Source organism: Mytilus trossulus, chromosome 11 (genome assembly GCF_036588685.1).
Source record: "Mytilus trossulus isolate FHL-02 chromosome 11, PNRI_Mtr1.1.1.hap1, whole genome shotgun sequence".
Lineage (NCBI taxonomy): Eukaryota > Metazoa > Mollusca > Bivalvia > Mytilida > Mytilidae > Mytilus > Mytilus trossulus.
Genome location: NC_086383.1, coordinates 44592125 through 44616493, shown reverse-complemented (window position 1 = coordinate 44616493; position 24369 = coordinate 44592125). Strand labels below are relative to the sequence as shown.

Below are 24369 nucleotides of genomic sequence, written 5' to 3'. Positions count from 1 at the left end.
TTTTTAAAATGAATATAAGGGAGTATGGTTTTTACGGAGTCAGAAAATTTGTTTTGTGCAAAACGAGTACATTTTTTATTTAGTTTTTCTCCGCTATAAATCTTTTTTCATCATCTAACACTGTAAGGTATAAGGGAAATATAGACTCAGTCTGAGAATATTTTTTTGTCATCTACTTCACTAGAACTTGATTTTTTCCCTAATTCAGGGGTCAGATTTTTTTTATTTTGGGAAAAAACATTACCCTTCTCCTTCCCAATGAAGTTAAATGGTCGTTCCCTAATGAATATCCTACAGATTCCATAAAAACTTTATGTCTATTGACATTAGTTTAGTTTAAACATATTTATTTAGAGTGGATTGGGAAACAAGTTTTGCAACTTATATTAATCCCTCTCCACTTTGCGGGTGCGAGTGCTGCCTTGTAGCAGCATTAGCCTACTCTTTTTCGAAATCTACAAGGGTGTCTTTAACGTGCAAGAGACATGGCTCTCTCTTAACACGGGTCAGCCATTTATAGTCCCCTTCCGACGGACTATCATCGTTTCCTCAAGATAATTCTCGCAAATGGTGTCAAGGGAGAACCGAAAATTGAGTTCCTGAAATTTTCATCCCAAACAGGAATCGAACCAGGAACCTTTGTGTTAGTAGTCCGATGCACTAACCACATTACATCAGTGGTGTGTTGTTTATGCTCTCCACTATCCAATCTTAAGGTCTTAAGGTCAATTATTGTGACAAAACGATCGTGATTTTATAAAGAATGGAAGAGATATAAAAAGATAAACGTAAAATCAAGAGTCGTTCCAAATAATTAACTACCGCTATACTAGGAATTTTGCAACTTTATCATTTTCTGTAAATACTGTATTTAATCTGTGATTTAGTTAATGACCTTGTATCAACATAACCTTGCATAAACTTAACCTTATTTATAAAGTTATTATGTCAACAACGTGACAAAAGATAAAGTACATTTAAACAATATTATTACATTGGTTGATATAGAAATTGACACTGTACCTCATTAAAAATAAAATTACAAAAATATCGAACTCAGTGAAAAAATCAAAACGGAAAGTCCCAAATCAAATAGCAAAATCAAAAGCTCTAACACATCAAACGAAAACAATGTTCTTATTATTTTGTAAGACTGTTCTTTATATGAATCAATGCTCTTAGGACTCTTCGTCATGTTAATATACCTACGTTACTATATACATATAACTTTTCTGATCAAATATTAAGGGATGAATGTTCAACAGACAACATCCTGAGTGATCAAAAATTAGCTTAAATATTGATGGTTTATACTCGAAGCATAACACAAGACCATACAGCCTTTGATATCCCCATTTCATCGCTATGGTGTTATCAGTCTCTCTTCGATTATGAGTTTTGAATACTACAAATCAGCTAATTTTCGCGGACACTTTATTTCGCGTTTCGTTCTTTCAAATACAAGCGATATAATTCCGTGATTTTCTAATTTAGTGGATGAACTTTAATAGATGATGAAAGATCCAAGTTATGTAATTGCGACAATTTATATTCGCGTTATTTTTCCACTTGCGAAAATTAATTAGTTTGTTTACAGTATAACCTGGGTTCCGCCTCTTTTTGTTGTGTACAACATCCCATCATCAGAACACAATGCAGCACGTCTTCCATTACATATTCATGATAAATTGCATGTTTAAAGTCTCAGAACTTCACCCAAAGGTATATAGAAGATTGGTGAACACCATGTTCGAAATCTGCGATTTAAATTGTTTGATTAATTTCTCATCTATAGAGAAAGAATATTGCTAGTGGTCACATATATAACCGCCCATAGCTACTAAGAAATCATGGTGTTGGTTCTGCATTTCCATACTGTCAAATTTTTGATTTAAGAAATTCTAACTAGTCAAAAGTAATGTATATGTATTAAAGAGGGGCTCGGTGTTTGGGTGGTCAAATTGGTTTAACTACAGCAAACACAAACCTGTCAGTGAGGCTAATATGAGCTCGTATCACGCTCATAGTCGGTGCGTTTTACTACAAACTCAATTGTTTTAAATTTGCCAGCTTTCCTGCAGATAGTCGGTTGTACTCTAAGAGTACTCCGGCTTCTTCCGCCAATAAAAACTAGCCACTGTGATATCACCAAGAGTGGTGAAGGTTACGTTTAACCCCATCAGTCAATTCATTGATATGCTTTAAACTTTTCCGTATACTCTTATAAATCTATTTGTTGGTGTTTTTAGTGCATATAATATACATGTATAATGAAAACAGTGGTTGCATGTTTTAGATGAGGAAACAGGCAAAATGTCACGAACAGAAACTAGTATCTAAAACTTAGTGATAGAATCTGTGAAAATAGGAAAACCGGCATTTATATATATGTATAATATATATATGTTCCTGCGGAAACTGACAAAACTAATTCTCATGACCAATTATTACTGTTTTCAAATCAGTAGCTAATTTTCACGACGTAATCTCCGGAAGGAGGAACTTTGTCAAATGTTAGGCAAATTAATTTTATTTTGTAAATATTTTTTCAAATACATTCTAAACAAGTTGAAATACTTTTGTTGTAGACGTGATAAATAACAGTATTCAAAATAAACATCATAGTCGAAATCAAGTTTTTTTTTCTCTAAAAAATCATCAACATTTTAACAGGTAAATAAAATCTTTACTACCACGGTATCATTCTGTCGAAACCGTTTTATTGTACAAAACTGCACACAAGTAAATTTCGTAAGAATTTTGAGAAAGCCGGCGGAGTAGCAGCAGGAAAGCATTACTTTAGTTATAAAGATTAAGTCATCTGATTGGAACTATATAAGTTTGGCTATTACTCCGATTATACATATAAGAGAATACATAATCTTAATCTATACAGTACATTTCACCTGATTTTTTACAGCTTTTGAATCCTGCGTCGAGTGCTTAGAAAGATGAGTGTATATCATGAAATACTTGATTACTCAAAACACATGATAAATCAAACCTGTTTTGCATATGTTAGATGTGACATTGACCTTTTTCATTTTTTTTTCATTTTTTTTTGTTGGTGGAGGGGGAGGGGTTGATGCACACAGCATATTTTAAGGTATACTACATTCGTTATTCGAAATATATCATGGGTCGCATTCTAAGATAAAAATTTATATATATAGATTCTTACATTGATACCAGTGGATTATCGGATTTATCCAATCGAGATAGTTAAATTATCAATTTTAAAGTCCGAGCCGCCTCGGCGAGGACTTTAAAATTTATAATTTAACTATCGAGATTGGATAAATCCGATAATTCTCGAGTAACTATGTAAGAATCTGTTTCTCTAATGATTAAAAAAACATTTTCTTTTTTGTTAACCGAAAATCCCCTTCGTGTGCCTTTCACATTGCACGAAGTTGTCAATTTCATTAACATCTGTTATCATATTTTGATTCATTCAGTTAGCTAAAAAGGTCATGACCCTTAAAATCATCCAATGATCTTTTGAGATCACCAGCAACCACACGTTGATTAAATTTTTTTATACAATGGGTTCAGAAAGGGATAAATTTCCATAGAATTAGAGAAATATATATATATATACTTTCAAAGTGATTTTGCTTGCAACCTCAATCAAAGCAAAGAAAAAAAAATATTTCTAACTCTTAATCTTGCTGTCTAAAATATTACATGAACAGCATTCAGTATGACTAATATGCTGTATATAGTGGCTGTTGCACATCTGAACTTTACTGCATGGCTGTTGGTATATTTCTATCTTACTTCAAAAAATGATTGAACCAACAGCCAACATAGGCAAAACATATTGGAAAAAAGTTAACCGATTCTAAAATATGAACCAAAGTTCAAAGTCGGATAGAAGGGGGATTCTCATTCTCTTTATAGACCTACATTTATGAAAATATCATTCGAAATACTTGCTATGCATATGCTGAACAGTCGAATGGGTTTTTTTTCAGTCGAGAAACGTTTAACTTTTAGTCAATAAGATACTGTACCTTCGGGACCTGCACACTTTCCTTTTCCTGTCTCATGAAATGAAGAAAAAAAGTCATTCGACATATGAAAAACAAATATGAATAATGACTGAAACGTCACCATTCTTGTTTGCCCTGACGTATAACAAACATAAGTACATATAAACATATTTGTTTGTTTACCTTTACACGTTATTCATTGTATAATTAAAACTCCTTCTATATGTCACTTCATATAGCAGGTAAATCGTCATAAGATGGATATCTGTTTTCATACCAGATCGTACTTAATATGACTATAGTCCACAAAGAAAGGGGAAACAATGGACTATACCTTTTTCTTCATAAAGAGAAAACCAATGGATGGACATACTAGGGAATATGAATATAAAAGATGTGGAATTCAGAAAAAATCCTCTTAAAGACAAAACCCATTCCTGAAAAGAATGAGAAGGATATCATAGTATTGTGAAGAAAAAAAAGGAAATATATAGTTACTGGTGTCTGTCAGAGTTGTAAGAAGACAACTACAAGACTTTTATGAAAACAAACCATCCATTTGTTAACCTCATTTCGCTCTGGAATTGTGACATCTCCTTTGTTGTAGTTATATTAGTATTACTGAATACGCTGGCCTAATTGATGTTGGCTTTGCATTTCATGCAAGTGCTTTTGTTAGGAAAATTGCACAAGTGCTTTTGTTTGGAAAATTGCACAACTAGATTGGACCATCTATTTGGAAAATCTATTTCAATTTTTAAGTTGTTCAAATAATCAAAACAACAAGAATTCTGCAATAATAATTACTACAATAATCATTCAATATTTGTGATTCGCTCTTTGAAATATATCTCTGGAGTGTTTGTGACGTATAAATCAATGCGATAAGATTCATCCATAAAAATCTAGGTTATGCTGGGTTAATGAGTACAAAGTAACTCAATCAACAAAGCTTGCATGACTCCGCAAACAGATTGCAAACAATTAAATACAATTGAGAATGGAAACGGGGAACGCGTCAAAGAGACAACAACCCGACCATAGAGCAGACAACAGCCGAAGGCCATCAATGGATCTTCAACGGAGCGAGAGAAACTCTCGCACCCGAGAGGTGTCCTACAGATAGTTCAGTGATAATAAACGTCATACTAAACTCCGAATTATACGCAAAGTATTTTTCTTCATGTTTAAGGCATTAATAACCACAAAATATGGTACTAGTATAACATTGTGCTTTCATCAGTATGGTTTTTTATGGACCTCAATTTTGTAATAAATAAATAACCTAACAAAAATCAGGATACATTTTGGACTTGTAAGAGAATGAACAGAGCGCATGCATGTCATCTATGTTTAACCTAAGCTGCAGATTGATTGCGCATGTAATAACCAAATTGAGTAATTTAATATAAAAGAATATTTATAGATATAGGAAGATGTGGTGTGAGTGCCAATGAGACAACTCTCCATCCAAGTAACAATTTAAAAAGTAAATCATTATAGGTTAAAGTACGGCCTTCAACACGGAGCCTTGGCTCACACAGAACAACAAGCTATAAAGGGCCCCAAAATTACGAGTGTAAAACCATTCAAACGGGAAACCCAACGGTCTAATCTTTATAGCTAGTTAATAAATTTGAAACAAATATGAAACTAGAGAAACAATACATTAATTCTTCTAAGGGAAACGATCATCAACCTGATTTTATACTTTATTAAACGTTATGAAATCGAACAGAGTTGTCCTTGGATATAGTTGCACTTGCAAGTTATATAATTACATCATTTGCTATATGTGTCGTTATATGTTGATATGAGGCAACATTCCTATTTAGCGGTCAAGCTTTTTTGGCGAAGGAAAACAGCCGGGGTTCCTGGAGAGAACTACTGACCTCCGGTACAAACATTGACAATCATAGTAAATTAAGACTGGAGTCGCAGTTACCTGCCTCGTGCGGAATTCGTACTCAAAACCTGAGTATTGACGTACGGGCTTGAAATACATTTACTCGGCTGTTTAGACCAATTGTCCATCGACAGCCCCTACATATTTAAAAACATTTATATAGCTAAATAGTATAGAATACTACTTGAAACTTAAAATCATCATGTATTCCATATATTACTAAACTTAACATATTACTGTTTAGAAACTAAAATAAACATGTTTGCCATAAACGTTTGTGTCCAAACACTCTCATAGTATAAGTGAAGTACGAAACAACCTATACAGTGTGCAGTATCCATTCTTTCCTCATTTTAATCAAACGCATTAAACTCTTTAAGACATTACAAACGTTGATTTTCGTCTGCAGTTTTTCCTTCCCTTTCTCCTTGTTTGGTAGGCGATGTTGGCGACACTACTGAAATTTCTGTTGAAGGAGGAGGTATAACTATTTCTAAAGAGTCTTGTAATGCTAGTTTGTTTGTTTCCTTAAGAAACAGAATGCAGAAAGCCGAGAGGAAAAAACAGCCTCCTAATAATAAATATGATATGCCTGGAATATGCTTGCTCTGAAATGAAAAACAAACATTACAAATTTGTAACCGAAAACAACAACTTTAAACTGTTCAAGGACATTTTGCGTGTTAACGCCAGGCGGTAATTTTTTCATGCGTATCCAGAGTTATGACATGTTATTAGTTCTTTCCATTTTTCTGTGGAAAGACCTGTTGTATTTGTTCTAATTATTATTATTAATTTTTTTTCCTTTGCCAGATGTTTTCGCATACAGTTTTTGTTACGCAATATGTCCCTTAGATATTTCTTATATAGAGCCATACAGTTTATGCGCATTTTATTTTCACCCATTCTGTAATGAAGATGTGGTACGATTGCCAATGAGATAACTCTTCACAAGAGACCAAATGACACAGAAATTATGAACTATAGGTCACCGTAAGGACTTCAACAATGAACAAAGCATATGTGTATGGCTACTTACTGCAAACACTAATTGAGGAGCAATCATTGCACCGACTCTGGCCATAGCGTTGTTTACACCTAGACCAACATTTCTGAAAATTAAGGAGTGAAAATTTAACTTAATTACAATTCCACAGAACTAACATGCAGAGGTGTTCCACAGAATTAACATGCAGAAGTGTTCCACAGAATTAACATGCAGAAGTGTTCCACAGAATTAACATGCAGAAGTGTTCCACAGAATTAACATGCAGAAGCGTTCCACAGAATTAGCATGCAAAAGTGTTTCAATGGTGAATGTCTACAACCTTGTTTTTTATTTTGTTTTATATCCAAAGTTATATACCAATAACTACATGTAAATACTACTTCTACTTTATTCTCGAGTTCATAGGGGGAAATACTTATATGACAGGGGCGGATTTAGAGCCCCTCCCTTATCTGGGAAAAAATAGGTTAATTATATAGGGAATCACTGAAGCATGACCGGAGCGGCCCCCTATAAGGCAGTTAGTGGATCCGCACTTGGGAAAATTTCTAGATCCGCCACTGTATGGAATACATATCGATGAGTCTGTACACTTATTCAAATTGCATTATTGTGGAATATTCCCCTTTTCCATTCTCAGTTTATACTAACCTGACAACTGTTGGATACGATTCAGAAGTAAGAATCCACAGACCATACCATCCTGTTGCCACACAAACTTTTGATGCCAATGCAAATCCATTGACGAGTTGTCCTTTGTTTGGTATATCTGATAAAAACAAAAATACGGGATGTATGAATACGCAGACACGCCCAGTCAGAAAAAAAGTATGATAAAAATATAATGCTTCGTGTAGGAAGAGTGCCGCACCTTCCGCACGTTACAGAACTTTTTCAACCACATTTTTACATGGTCTGTGTAAATGTCTACCCTTTTCAAACTGACCTTTTTTGGAGGTCAAACTTTTCAACGTTAATCACACGGTCGACTTGTTTAACCACGCGATTTGATTCATTATTTCATTCTCTAACTTGATATTCCTGAAATATTTGCCTCTGAACACTGTGCATATGATAAATCAGTCATCTTTTTTTCAATTGTTTATTGCTTATTAACACATTTATAGCCGAGTGTAATGAGTGTGTAGGTAAAGGTAATATCGTTGGTTAGCTTGCTTGCTAGCCGAACCGCGAATTCATTATTATATTATGCATACTACCCTCCTTTAAAGGTGGTCTAGTCCTTCAGACAAATAGATTGGTAGTCTGTTGGACTAGTCTACTCTTAAAAGCGGGTACCGTCACCTACACAATCATTGTAATCAGCTGTAATGTGAATGTCGTATATCTTCTTTTACTTACCAATAAACTGAAAAACACCGACTGTGATTCCTGTTATGCCACCTATCAGGAATAAAACTAAAGTTGTCCATTTTCGTCCTGCGCTAGAAAAAAAACATCGTTGGTATTCGAGCAGTATAAAAAAGGCATTTCAGCCTCTCATAAAAACAAAATATTGATTATAAAACAACAACAATGGATTTTTCACCTCAAGTTTAATTAATTACGCCTTAACATTGGCAGACATTCTATCATGTCTAGTAAACATTACTTTTAATGATTTCAATCTGTCAATTCCATATAAATTAATTTTTGTAAAAGTCATTTTTTGTCGTAGGAAGAAAATGCATCCAAATAAGTTGGTGTTAAACCTGAAAATTAACTCTCAGTGGTGTATTATTACTCCTTGTATTCAATAGGGGATGAAGTTATTACGAATCATAATGAAAATGGAAGAAATAGAATAATAATTTCTTTTTAACACTTGATAATGTGATATCTGCAATTTAATTGATCTTATGTCCAAATAGCAGTCAATCTATATGAAACTGCATTATCAAGTTACAAATAATTGTATTAGTTGTTCTACATTTAGCTGATATGACGTCATCCACCTAAACTTGAACTTGAGTGGTATCGGGTGGTAAATTTGTCATTGGTTTTCTCCCTTTTAGTGTCGTAAATTATCACATGAAAGAAATAACATAAGCTCTACACGTGAAACAATGTGACGAGGTGATATTGTTTGTATCCACAGTATAAAATTGCAACCGAAGATATCACCAATGAAAAGCTCATATATTTTTTTTCAAAAATTAGTGGGTTATTTTTTTGGGTTTTTTTTGTTATTATTTTTTTTTTCTTTTGCTTGACTGCTGATGGAATCAGAGTCAGAGTGTTAGAACCTTGCTGTCCTAAATTTTCAAATATGTTTTCCAATGTGAGGGAAACTATATAGTGCCGTAATTCAAAACTGTAGTATACGACTTACGCGCAATTATATTTATTGCCAAACTGTTTAAGGCTTAAGACTTTTCGCGGTAAGATAATGAAGAAATTTGTTGGCACTCTGAAAAAAAAATTGAAATAGCGTTTAAAAAACTATGATCGTGTTCCATTAAATGTAACTCACAAATTACAAAGTGGTGCAGCAAATATTGAGGTCATGTCCATCAGCCCTAGCAGCACTATATTCACATACAAGTTTCCAGACAGTTGTTCTACTCCGAAAGATATAGTGTAGTAACCATAACCACAAGAGAACCTGTAATAAGATTCATAGTTTTGTATTCTTTAATCGCAAGGTATATATATATATATATGATTTATTCAAATCGAGTAATTCTTAACCCTTTACCACATTACCACAATTGTTCTCGTATCGTTCATTTTCTTATCCCAGGCAGATAACCTTAGCCGTGTTTGACACAATTTTTTTGGAACTTTTGGTCCTCAATGCTCTTCTACTTTGTACTTGTTTTGGCTTTTTAAACTTTTTCATCTGCGCGTCAGTGATGAGTCTTGACGAAACGCGCGACGGTCTAACGTTTTAAAGGTAAGCCTGGTACATTTTGATAGCTATTACATGTATATGTGTGTGTTTCTTAGTTCTGTATGTTCTCCCATTTATTTGTATTGTAGTCCTGTCGTGTAATGTTGACATTTTAATGTGGTATTTAACATTGTCATAAAAACGGGAGGTTTGGCTAACCTCAAAACCAGGTTAACTCCACTATTTCTTTTTAAAATGTCCTGTATCAAGTCAGAAAAAAAATCCATTGTTTTATCATAGTTCGTTTCTGTCTATGTTGCATTTTAGTGTTGTATTGCTGTTGTGTCGTTGATCTGTTCTTACATATATTGGTTTACCTCAGTTTTAGTTTGTTATCCTGATTTTTTTTTCCCTCAAACGATTTATGAATTACGAACAGCGGTATACTACTGTTGCCTTTATAAAGAGAATGAGACGTTCTGCTTCTTGTCATTGCAGATTTTGCTTGTGTCTGAACCTTTGATATTTAAACATAATGTGTTCGCTGGAACCAAAAAGTTGTACCAACTTTGTGGAAAAAAGTATTTTAAAACTGTTGAAAATTCATAGGAATGCCTAGCGTACTAACATAATTAAATCCTTCGTTAATTGGTAGAGAGACATACATGTATAACAGAGTTAAGGTTGGAAAAATTTGAATACGTGTAAGTCTTGCAAGGAACAACTAGTGTAAGTCTGCACTACACTGTATTTGAATAATTAAATGCATACTCACGATATGGGAAAAAAAATTGTAATTTACATGAAAACATTTAAAGTGGTATAGTTTGAAACGATGTCTATGGTGTTAATAAATAAACTCATCATAGATACCAGGATTAAATTTTACGCCCGAGGCAAGTTTCGTCTACAAAAACTAGAGGCTCTAAAGAGCCTGTGTCGCTCACCTTGGTATATGTGAATTAAACAAAGGAAGCAGACAGTTCATGACAAAATTGTGTTTAGGTGATTGTGATGTGTTTGTACATCTTACTTTACTGAACATTCTTGCTGCTTACAATTATCTCTATCTATAATGAACTTGTCTGTGTAGTTTCAGTGGAAAATGTTAGTAAAAATTTACAAATTTTATGAAAATTGTTAAAAATTGATTATAAAGGACAATAACTTCTTAGGGGGTCAATTGACCATTTTGGTCATTTTGACTTATTTTTGAGTCTGAAATTGCTGTACATTATTGCTGTTTACAGTTTATCTCTATCTATAATAATATTCAAGATAATAACCCAAAACAGCAAAATTTCCTTAAAATTACAAATTTAGGCGCAGCACCCTAACAACGAGTTGTCCCATTCATCTTAAAATTTCAGGGCAGATAGATCTTGACCAGATAAACAATTTTACCTCCGTGTCAGATTTGCTCTAAATGCTTTGGTTTTTGAGTAATAACCAAAAACTGCATTTAACCTCCATGTTCTATTTTTAGCTGTGGTGGCCATCTTGGTTGGTTGGTTGGCCGGGTCAAAAAACACAATTTTAAACTAGATACATCATTGATGATTGTGGCCAGGTTTGGATTAATTTGGCACGGTAGTTTCAGAGGAGAAGATTTTTGTAAAAGATCATGGATATTTACGAAAAATAGTTAAAAATTGACTATAAATGGCTATAACTCCTAATGGGGTCAACTGACCATTTTGGTCATGTTGACTTATTTGTAAATCTTACTTTGCTGAACATTATTGCTGTTTACAGTTTATCTCCATCTATAATAATATTGAAGATAATAACCAAAAACAGTAAAATTTCCTTAAAATTACCAATTTAGGGGCAGCAACCCAACAATGGGTTGTCTGATTCATCTGAAAATTTCAGGGCAGATAAATTTTGACCTGATTAACAATTTACCTCTGTCAGATTTGCTCTAAATGCTTTGGTTCTTGAGTTATAAGCCAAAAACTGCATTTTACCCCTATGTTCTATTTTTAGCCATGGCGGCCATCTTGGATGGTTGGCCGGGTAATAAAACACAAACTTTAAACTAGATACATCAATGATGATTGTGGCCAAGTTTGGAATAATTTAGCCCAGTAGTTTCAGAGGAGAAGATTTTTGTAAAACATCATGGATATTTACGAAAAATGGTTAAAATTGACTATAAAGGGCAATAACTCCTAAAGGGGTCAACTGACCATTTTGGTCATGTTGACTTATTTGTAAATCTTACTTTGTTGAACATTATTGCTGCTTACAGTTTATCTCCATCTATAATAATATTCAAGATAATAACCCAAAACAGCAAAATTTCCTTAAAATTACAAATTTAGGCGCAGCACCCTAACAACGAGTTGTCCCATTCATCTTAAAATTTCAGGGCAGATAGATCTTGACCAGATAAACAATTTTACCTCCGTGTCAGATTTGCTCTAAATGCTTTGGTTTTTGAGTAATAACCAAAAACTGCATTTAACCTCCATGTTCTATTTTTAGCTGTGGTGGCCATCTTGGTTGGTTGGCGGGGTCAAAAAACACAATTTTAAACTAGATACATCATTGATGATTGTGGCCAGGTTTGGATTAATTTGGCACGGTAGTTTCAGAGGAGAAGATTTTTGTAAAAGATCATGGATATTTACGAAAAATAGTTAAAAATTGACTATAAATGGCTATAACTCCTAAAGGGGTCAACTGACCATTTTGGTCATGTTGACTTATTTGTAAATCTTACTTTGCTGAACATTATTGCTGTTTACAGTTTATCTCCATCTATAATAATATTGAAGATAATAACCAAAAACAGTAAAATTTCCTTAAAATTACCAATTTAGGGGCAGCAACCCAACAATGGGTTGTCTGATTCATCTGAAAATTTCAGGGCAGATAAATTTTGACCTGATTAACAGTTTACCTCTGTCAGATTTGCTCTAAATGCTTTGGTTCTTGAGTTATAAGCCAAAAACTGCATTTTACCCCTATGTTCTATTTTTAGCCATGGCGGCCATCTTGGATGGTTGGCCGGGTAATAAAACACAAACTTTAAACTAGATACATCAATGATGATTGTGGCCAAGTTTGGAATAATTTAGCCCAGTAGTTTCAGAGGAGAAGATTTTTGTAAAACATCATGGATATTTACGAAAAATGGTTAAAATTGACTATAAAGGGCAATAACTCCTAAAGGGGTCAACTGACCATTTTGGTCATGTTGACTTATTTGTAAATCTTACTTTGTTGAACATTATTGCTGCTTACAGTTTATCTCCATCTATAATAATATTCAAGATAATAACCCAAAACAGCAAAATTTCCTTAAAATTACAAATTTAGGCGCAGCACCCTAACAACGAGTTGTCCCATTCATCTTAAAATTTCAGGGCAGATAGATCTTGACCAGATCTCCATCTATAATAATATTCAAGATAATAACCCAAAACAGTAAAAATTCCTTAAAATTACCAATTTAGGGGCAGCAACCCAACAATGGGTTGTCTGATTCATCTGAAAAGATAGATCTTGACCTGACAAACAATTTTACCCCATGTCAGATTTGCTCTAAATGCTTTGGTTTTTGAGTTATAAGCCAAAAACTGCATTTTACCCCTATGTTCTATTTTAAGCCATGGCGGCCATCTTGGATGGTTGGCCGGTTTATAAAACACAAATTTTAAACTAGATACATCAATGATGATTGTGGCCAAGTTTGGAATAATTTGGCCCGGTAGTTTCAGAGGAGAAGATTTTTGTAAAAGTTAACGACGACGGACGCAGGACGACGGACGACAGACGACGGACGACGGACGCCGGACGCCAAGTGATGGGAAAAGCTCACTTGGCCTTTTAGGCTAGGTGAGCTTAAAACTCAGCATTGACGCTCGAATCCAAAAAAGGTTAAATAGGTCAAATAAAGAACGAAGTTGAAGAGCATTGAAGACAAACATATCTAAAAATTTTGCAAAATACAGCTAAGGTAGTCTATTCCTAAGGTAGAAAAGTCTTAGTACTTCAAAAATTCAAAATGTTTGTAAACAGCTAATTTATAAAAGATTATGACCATATCAGTGACAATTCATGTCACCACAGAAGTGCTGACTATTCGGCTAATCATTTACAAATACAATACATGCATAGATTCTTTTGCAAGAAGAACTGCCGTACAGTTAAACATGAAATGTCTAAAACATATATACCTGTGCACAATTGGAATATATGAAATGACATTTTATAGAGAAATAAAAATGCCAGATTGCGCTTAATCATAGCTGTTTCATAATGAAGTTATTTTCCCACTAAAGAATCTCATTATGAGATGAGGTTAACTGGTGCATTGCAATATTTCATGATCATTATAAAAATAATTATTACACTCGGAATAAAATTTGAATATGAAAAAATATATGAATTATTTCTATGATAATATATTGGATAACGCACTATGGATAGCCAAAAAAGAAACATTATCAAGACTCAATCAACTGCCTCGGTGGTTAAATGGTGGTCGGACCTTCGGTGCGGGATTGTGTGTTCATTATTAGCACAGGTCACACTGAATACTTAAATATAAATATAAACTGCTCCTATAATATATGGTATTTATTACATTTATGATCATGTTTTCCTGTGGACTTTAAAAACTGTGCATTACATTGTGAACTATTACGTTAAATATCCGGCTAGGCGTTTCAGTCTGGCACAAAGCAAGGTTAATACTCATATAAATATCCCATATTTCCGTTCTGATGTTCAATTTCCCACTGGACGTTTCGCATAATTTTATTTGCCAATACTAAATAAGGCTTTATAATAATATGATCATTTAAGGAATTGAAAATGACAATATGTTATTGATTGATATGTAATTCTAAACCACACTACTATTACTAATTGTCTGAACAAATAGATCACAATATTGTATACAATGATTTTTTTGCTGACACAAAATCCCAAATGCACAAATGACAAAAGTCACATAACGTTTGAAATAAAAGCAATCGCAGAGTGTATAAAACATACTTTAGAAATCGTCTGTCGGAACAAAATCCTCCAACATTGCTATTATTTATCAAAAACGGAACATTGACAACAATGTATATTGTCATTTCATATTTTGTTTTTATTTTTAACACTGTTTTAGTCAGTTTTTTTAACAGTTCTATCTTTATCTTATAAGTATCAAATAAACTACATATTGAACATGACAGATAAAAAAATATTGTTTTTAAAAATATCAAATTTGGCCATCTTCTTCATAATTTGTGTTTATATTTGTCTTTTGAAAGTAGTTAACTGAATTGTCCTCAATGATCTTCAACTTTGTACTTTATTTGGCCTTTTTAGATCTGTTTTGGATGCGAGCGTCGCTGATGAGTCTTTTGTAGCCGACACGCCTCTGGCGAAAATACAAAATTTAATCATGGTATCTATAATGAGTTTATTGAAATCATCGAGTTTAAATTGTCACATATTTCAACAACAAAAACATGAAATCATCAATACAAATTTGGCATTTTGTCAAATCAATATAAACGACACTTTACAATTTGATAGCACGAAATGAGTGTTTATACCAAGAACTTCATTATGAAGCTAATGGTACGTCTGTTTTGCTTGCTACAGTAGATCGATTTTAACACACCACCAGTAGTTTGTTATCGTTCAGTTGATTGATAACTGTTATGGACTTCCCGTTTTTAAATTCACTTGAGTTTGGTATTTTTGTTATAACTTATTGGCACCTTTAATCGCATGGTTTTATAAATGCTTCGAGTCGGGATTAAGGTGGGGCGATCTAAATGTTTGTATTCCTTAATTTTGTCGGCCATTTTGCTATATTCATTGTTTTGTGGCCTTTTGTTTTTCTTTTATTTATGTTGTAAAATCATTCTTCGCAATATCCTTAGCCCGTATCTCTGTTCTGTAAACCCAATCCATGTCAAAAACACTTTAAAATTAGATGATCGAAATCAGATTTGTGTATGCTTAACTGGATATGCTGTCATATTTTAAAGTCTTACCAGCAAGCTGACAGAAGCAGCATTGTCTTCAGCAGTTTTCTGTGTTTCAATATATCAAACACAGAGTACGTCCTCCTATCAGGTTCATCTCCCCATGTTTCCATTATCTTTAGGAATTTGTCTTTATCTGGTATTGGTGCATGGTTTATTTTAGCCACCCTTGCCATAACGTTATGGCCTTCATTTATTTTCTTGTTTGATACGAGCCATCTGTAACTTTCTGGAATAAGGCTACAATTACAATGCTTCTTGTAACGTGTGTGTATTGAAAAAAAAACACGGAAAAGTGGCCTTAACATGTATTGTACTTTGCGATTGAAGAGTACATTGCAATATATATTCGGCTATAAAGGGTTCCGACATGAAAAATGTCAACAATTCAAACAAAACAACATCGCCTTATTAAAAGCACAAAAGGACATAAATAGTGTTGCCGAGTCGAACATGTTTGTGGTTGCTTAACCATTTCGAAACTTTAGAAAGTTGTGTAACACGGCAACACAGAACAAACTCATAAAATAGTAAAAGGCTATTTTCTTAACATAAATGATCGATACAAGGAACAAAAATTCCGCACATAAAAAACAGGAAACTCAAAGAACCGAAATAAGAGTACTCACATTTTCTGAAGTCTAGTTTAAAGCCAATAACAACTAACGAATAACTCATGTTCTTGACATTTTCTGTACCTTATTATCGACTATCCATACCGGTAAATACAATATGATAAGTTTTACAGCCTTTATGTAAAATTGAGGGAAGATTGCGCTTCCGTTTTAAATGAATCTAAAGTCAACTGAATTCCCAAATTCACATATGTAAGCGGAGAGCATGATTCAATAAAAAAAATCACTTTGTCTCCTCCGGAAATATATACTTTCATAGCCTAACAGCGCTCTGCTAGCTAAGTATCTAGATCTACTACATGTAACAAGGGAAGCAATATCATTATATACGCATGCTTATTTCATATCTAAATACGTTATCTTACCAAAAACCTAACATCCAAGGTACACAGAAAACTGCAGTTGCAATTTGTAGGTGCATCCAGTCATGGAGGATCCATGAAAACAGCCCAAATGACATTGTCCCCATCGCCCATGTTGGAAATGATAGGACGAATGACCGATATTTTGCTGGAGTTAATTCCGCAAGAAATATTCCGAAAACAGTTAAATACCAGCCACATCCTAAACCAATACAAAAACGTAGCGCAGCAAACATTTGCCAGTTTACTGAAAAAGCTGCAATTATGTTAGCAATCATAAGGATTATTACTGACAAGAAGTATGTTATCCTGCGTCCGAAGACATCACCGATTTGACCAGAAATGATTGCGCCAACAAGTAGTCCTCCCATTTGAATAGTTGTTATGGTAGAAACTATCCATTCTTTGTCACAAACAAGGTTCCACTGAAATAAATATGTATTTTATATCTATTATACACTGTTTACTTGGTGTCAACTACTGAATTGTATGTGCGATTGTGCCAAAAAAATGTAATGTGCATTAAACAATGATGCAAGTGCAAGTGCAGACAGATTATACAACGGTAAAATGTAACGACACGCGATTGATAATATAACGTCATATGTTACAGGTCTGAAAACCAAGTGAGAATTCATAGGCACTGAACTCGTATAATTTTACAGGCACGTGAGGTTTAAAAATCAAGGATGAACCTTGGCAATCAAATCATATTATTTCATAGGGACAAGCCGATAACAAACCAAGTGTGAATCCAAGCACTTCAATCATACATATGGAATACATTCGAATATTCAGTGCATTGTTTTCAATTGTTTCCATGGTTCAAAATGGTGATTAAAGTCATTTACATTCGCCATCACAATTTTGTTACATATTTTGAGATAAAGAAATACTATATGGCACTTTAGCGCGTTATTCAGTGTGCACCACATTTTTTATGTTATTTCTTCATTGACAGAAAAAATATTACAGTCATTCCTTCAATAGAGCGACTAACTTACCTCACTGACAACTGTCGATTTAGATGTGTCAAATTGTCTAGAGCTGCATGTAGGATTTATTGTTGAATTTTCAATTGAGCATTGTTTGACAAAAGTTGAATTTGGCATGTATTTGTCTCCCGAATCCGTATTCCATGTACAAGTCCAATCCGGAACTACGCCACCAAATGACATCATCAATGTACTCCATGCGACCACAGTTTTTGTTCCGAGAACAAAGAAGTTCAGAAAGAATTGGAACCGTCCACATCCACCAATGTTGTCCAGTACGTTTTCTAGGTATTCATTTACTTCAGAAGACATTCTGTTCAAACAAATAGAAAAGTTGGAAATGGTAAATGAATTAAAACGTGACCATGTTGAATTACAAGAGTGAATTTATTTGAATTTGCGAATATATGTATCTACATTCATAGAATATTCGGGGCAACGGTGGCTGAGTGGTCTCAGTAGTTTTTAAGAGAGACAAAAGTAGTTACTACTGTTATCACTAGCCAGTCGACACTGAGATTGTGAGTTCGAACCCCGCATGTGCGGGTGCACTCGACTCCAATCTTAATTGACTAGAATTGTCAGTTTTCCTATCGAAGGTAGTATAAAAAAGAAGATGTGGTATGATTGCCAATGAAACAAATATCCACAAAAGACCAAAATGACACAAACAGTAACAATTATAGGTCACCGTACGGCCTTCAACAATGAGCAAAGCCATAGGTGGTTTTCGCCGGACACTCCGGATTCCTCCACCAAATAAACTGGCCGCCACGAAATAGTGACGATAACACACCAAAATTCAAATCAATCATAGAACTCTTTATAACAACTTTCGTCATTGGAAATGCCTGTACCAAGTCAGGAATATCGCAGTTGATTTCTATTAGTTTTATGTGTTTGGCATTGGTTTGTGCCATTTGATAAGAGACATTTAAATTTGAATTCTCTTGGTGTTCGGTATTTTGTTTAGTTTACTTTTTTCTCATACATGTTAATATAAGTGAAATGTTTTTGTCAGTTGTTTTCAACTTTAATTCGTTGGCATGTATCATCTAAACACTTTTATTTAAGCAGGTAACAAGGCAGATAATAATGCAGCTACATTTTGGTTATGATTCGTCCAAAATTATATTATCAAATTTTTACATCTTGTTGAATTAAAACATCCACAGTAAAGTTTTGTAGTATTTCTTTTCAATATTTCGAAATTGAACATGCACAGAAGTATGGTTTTGGAACAGTTGAACGCAATCTCTGCATAATCATCTCGAAAGAGTATTTTCATTGTATATACGACCAGAACTATTTCCTATGTCAAACGGTTTTAAAATTAAATAAAATTTCAATGAAGACACTTAAATTCAAAATGGACCATCTGCAATGCCATTAAGTACCTAGACCGATGCCAAAAAACTCACCATAGATACCATGATTGAAATTTTGTATTTGCACCAGATGCGCTATACGTCTATAAAAGACTCATCAGGGACGCTCGGATCAGAAAAAGTTAAAAGGGGCAAATAAAGTACAAAGTTGATGAGCATAGTTATATGTTTTCATCATCTGATCGAGGAGCTGTTTACTGTTTACAATGTACGAGTCAGATTCAAATTGTGTTCTATACTTATGTTGATTTTTTTTTGAATTTGGATTACTTTTATGTCATTTTATGATTGATAAAGGCAACCGTAGTATACCACTGTTCAATAGTCATAAAGCAATAAAGCGTAAACAACCCCGGGTAACAAACTAAAATCGAGAACATATCAACAACTATACGAGGAAAACACACAAAAAAACAGAATTACTTACCTGCAACAAAACAAACTACAACATTCGTAGACACGGATATTTTAAAAACAATTGCCTTATTCCTGACTTAATACAGGGCATTTCAAGTAATAAAACATTGGAAAACAGTTGATCCTGGTTGTATGGCTCAATGTCAGAAACATCCTACTGTTTTACCTTTGCTTATGCAGTAATTGATCAATTTATCAGTTGTTGATAAAACTTGAAGTCGTTTTGCGCTTTTGGTCTTTTTGTAATGTGCAATTATCCTTTAATTTTATATTTTGACGAGGCTTTGAATCAAAAACAAAAAAACAATGACGTTGACATTTACCTCTCCGGCTTTGATTCAGATCACAATATCGAATATAATGAATGAGATGCTCTTTATTTTTTAATACTAACATTAATGAAAACAGTGTTCCACATATTCCTATTATAAAAATTACCTGTCGCACCGAATATAAGTGTTGATGCCCGAAAAGTATTAAGTGATGACGTTAGTCATTGCTCACAAATGATCTTGGTATCTTCCAAAAGCATATTAATACGTAAACATGATCAACATGTTAGAGTTACCAGGAAACCCTTCCGTTTTAGTTTGTAACGGCAATGCAGGTCTGCTTAGTAAAATCATAATTAAGTTGTTGACCTTGATCTGAATTCGATATTTCTGACCATCAAAAAGACAAATTAATAGATAAAAAATCACTTTTAAAAAAAAAATGAAAATTAAATGTGTTTGTATAATATGAAGTGAATTGGATATTCCTGTATTCCTTGATTTGTCAGAAAATCAAATATTTCATTTTCCTTACTAGACAATATCATTTGTACAAAATATCATAAAAAAATAACAGATGAAAACATAACGTTTTGAAATGAAATGAAGATTTATTTGTATTATAGTGTCTATTGTAGTTTATTATTATTGTTATCATAATTATTACTTGTATATTAACATCAGTAATTGCAAGACATTTATTTTTGCATATTTGATTGTTTAATTATGGGTGTTTGTGTGTGTAGAGTGTTCACTTTAATTGCGTTTCTTACTGATACTAAATTTCCAAGTTACTTTTGCAAACAAATCATAATGAGATTAACACAGTTCTCAGATATGTGGATCGGGATTTTTTTTCTTCTCCATATTTCGTTTCTGCCTTTTTTTATTTGCCCCTCTTCATGGTCCCTTCTTCTCAAGTCTAAGTGTTCCTCATTGAAAAGAGGATACAGTACATTCAGTTTGCATGCTGATACAATAAATGTTTTAAACATGAGGGTCTGGATAGGCTTATCATTTCATAATTCTTTTAATTGTTAACATCATTTTTTTTATTCGCTATAAAAAAAAGAAAATGTGGTATGATTCCCAATGAGACAACTTTTCACCAAAGTTCAAATGAAGTAACTAATATTTGACAACCGAAAGACTTAAACAATGAGAAAAAAACACAATACCGTATGACCATTTTTTTTTCACCTGTAATAGTCTATGCCTTATAATTTGCTACCAATTGTGTTCTAACATTTTTTGGTCCTTTTTTTAATATTCCGTTTTGTTTGCAATTTTTATAAAATATGATATAAACCTTATTCAGACATCATATATACTGTATTTTGTTTCTACTTCCACAGTTCCTGTTCTCTAGTGAATCTGTTTTTACTTTTTGACTGGAATACCTTAATTTATCTTAGCAGAGATCTGGGCTCTCGGTCATAAAACTTTACTCAGTACTCCGAGTGCAAAATAAGTGCTCGAAACACAAAATCAGGTTTTTTGATTGGTTGATTCTTGAGTTTGAGTACAAAAATCGTGCTCGAAAGTTTTATGATCGCAAGGCCTGATTATATAATTTATTATGCATAGTTCTATCTATAGGCTATTTCTATGTTGTGTAGACTGTTTTTGTTTCCTTTTTTTGTTCGATGTTGTGATTTTGTTGTTATCTTATGAGTACGAATATCCTATTGATATCTGTTGTTTCTCTATTACTTTGTTAAGTAGGTATTTTTTCATAATCTTGTTTTATACATGCGCATACGGTTGAGCTTTTTTAACTGAGATTACATTTGGAATTTAAAGGCTTCGCAACTAAGAGTTTTTGGTATTAAAATACTAGTAAAATATTTTAACAAGTCCTTATATTTGGTAATAGTTAATATTATCTGCCAAATCTAAACGTTTTGACAACAGTTAAAGCTGGTAATTAGTTAACAATAATGTTAATAGTGTTTGCTATTTTGTCAAAATATGATAACCTTTTTATTTGTAAAAGAAAAAAAGTACTTGCCCAAAAGCATGATCTCCATATAAACAAACAAAACTAATTAATGTATTCCTAATTTTACCTTTAGGGTTCCAATGCATACTTAGTTTAATGCATATCCGATATGCAGTTCTGTGGGGTTATTTTAGCGTGTGAAATTAAGCAACCGTGAACAGAAGATAATACAGCACACGTAAACTAAATTCAATTTTCGTTAGTATATTTATAAATCATTGCTTAACTGTCGATTTGAAAAATTATATTTAAAGGTACATAAGGTAGGTCATTAAAATTATACATTTAAACATTTCAGAAATTCCTTTTAAAATGGTGTCTTGTATTGTAGATACTAGGTACGAAAACCAACACCTTGCATGTTCATAACGCTGCTACGAAACTGCTAAATGATATTGAACCAATCGTAATTAGATCTTACCCTAGAATTCCGTTACTCTTAAACTTTTGTAATTCCTTCATTCTAGATCTTGTACAAAATTGGTGGTATACCAATATTATCAAATAGTCGGTAATGACACATTGGAAAACACATCAAAGAAACGCAAACGCTTTTGTCAAGAAATCGAAATCAGTTGTTCTCTCAAACAATAATAAAGAACTTATATATCTCAAATTTAGAACTCTTAAACATTTATATAGAAATATGTTGTCATATTAAGCACATCTAATATTTTTCTTAAATGTCATTCAAATAATATTTTCCTATTTTAACCCCGAGGCTTACATTTTAGCCTATATACAAGTAATACAACCTACGATTCACTAACACAATACATATTGTTCACATATAAATTATCTAATTCATCATTTAACCTTAACATGCTTAATATGTAACCTTCCCTTGAAGACGCGTCTACACTGCATGTTTAAAAAGCCTACGTGTATTTATTAAAATTATTTAAAAAGAAGCACCTGAAATGCAAATATTTATCATCTTCTTACCTTAATGGCCATTTCTACGAATTATATTATTTCAGTAAAGTTTACAACAAAATTAATGATTTAAATGGTTTCATTGTAAATTTTCAATTTCAGTGTAGCTACTTTCTTGAAGCATCTGCATATTTATGATATATCAGAAAGATGACAGGATATTCGAGGGTACTAGTTTCCTATCAGGATTCTACGGAAGACTGTTGCTTACAATGAACCTATTGGACCAAGGATGCATAGGGTTTTTCATTTAAATTATTCCGTAGAAAATGTAATGGAGGCCTTGAGATTTGATTGACCGTTATTTATGCAGCATAAAATTAAGGTTTTTTGTCAGATCTCAAGAAAAAAGTTACCAAAAAGTGGAAGACAAACCATTTGGGCAGATGAAATGCAGAGTCAAAATGAGCGACAATGATCATCAGAAACATTTGTACATATCTCTCGTAAGAGTATATGCCATTAGTAAATGTTATCAATTATGTATATCTACCATGAAAAAATATTAAATTTCTTACCCTTTATCTTTAAAGCAACTACTGATCTTGTTTGCCACAATCGTATTACTACATATTGAAGGAAAAGGACTGTCAAAATCGCATTTTACCGTTACTCGGATACTCTTAGCATCATTGACAGATATGTATACGTAGAGTAAAAATCTGTCAGCTTATCATTTATGTGTACGTATTTTTCATGTACACTGAAATTAACTTCGTAGTGTTTACCCAACTGTTCAGATCAAATATATACAATTAAAAATCAATTGTTCTTGAACAATTGGAGGTCTTTACACTTCTTTTGATTCATTTGATATGAAAATAGAAAAATACGGTTTAAAATGTCATTTTGAGTGTCAAATTATATCTTGATGTACGCTGATTCCAAAAGAGTATGGTTTCTATACAATGTTGTTTGAAAAAAGGGAGATATCACTGTAAATACTTCCCCTTTATATTTGGGCGAAGGATATATGTGAGATTGCTAACTTAAGATTTTCAATTTTATTTTCAGTCTAAATGCTTAAGGTAATCACCATTACTTTACTTCTCTATTACCATAGCTTTATTTTTTTCACTTTTTCATTCTTAGAGTTTTTGTAATCTAAACAAAACATTGTTTAAAAAAAAATCATTAAAATCTGATCAGAATATTCCATATTGTTCGTCTGATTTTTGTGGGTTCAAAAATATAAAAATAAACATGAGCTCCATCAATTAGTACGGGTCTTTTTGCATGTTTCGTATATTTTTTTCTTTTATGCAGTATATAATAATTATATATCTACATATTGAACATGTATGTGAAATTTGATATTTAATGTCTAAATGTTTGCTCTTTCAAATGTAAATCGGTGTTCATCAGGTCTGATACAAGTACTTAAGTTTAATACAAGTTCGTGTGGTTATGATACGTCGGTTTTTAGATCACAATGCTTAACAAAATAATGATCAGTAATTTTAACATCAAAGAGTTCCTCATGATCCGTTGTCTATCATATCTATTTAAGTAAAGATAGAGTTGTGGCTATCATATACACACTTTAATTTATAAATACGATGATAAGTTTACTTTATCTATAGTTCATATCTTAAGTTTGTTACGATAAATATTTTG

At 32.9% G+C, this 24369-nt stretch overlaps 1 protein-coding gene across 1 annotated transcript; it reads right to left on the bottom strand.

Annotated features, from left to right (window-relative positions):
• Nucleotides 1-6099: 6099 nt before the first annotated feature.
• Nucleotides 6100-23385, bottom strand: LOC134691162 (solute carrier family 22 member 6-A-like). Its single transcript, XM_063551463.1, has 9 exons — nucleotides 23271-23385; nucleotides 17747-18050; nucleotides 16746-17167; nucleotides 15755-15985; nucleotides 9384-9515; nucleotides 8273-8355; nucleotides 7562-7679; nucleotides 6941-7013; nucleotides 6100-6509 (listed from the first exon to the last, which is right to left on the bottom strand). Exons 2-9 carry the CDS (start codon nucleotides 18047-18049, stop codon nucleotides 6285-6287), a joined length of 1587 nt encoding a protein of 528 aa, XP_063407533.1. The 5' UTR covers nucleotide 18050; nucleotides 23271-23385; the 3' UTR covers nucleotides 6100-6284.
• Nucleotides 23386-24369: the final 984 nt, after the last annotated feature.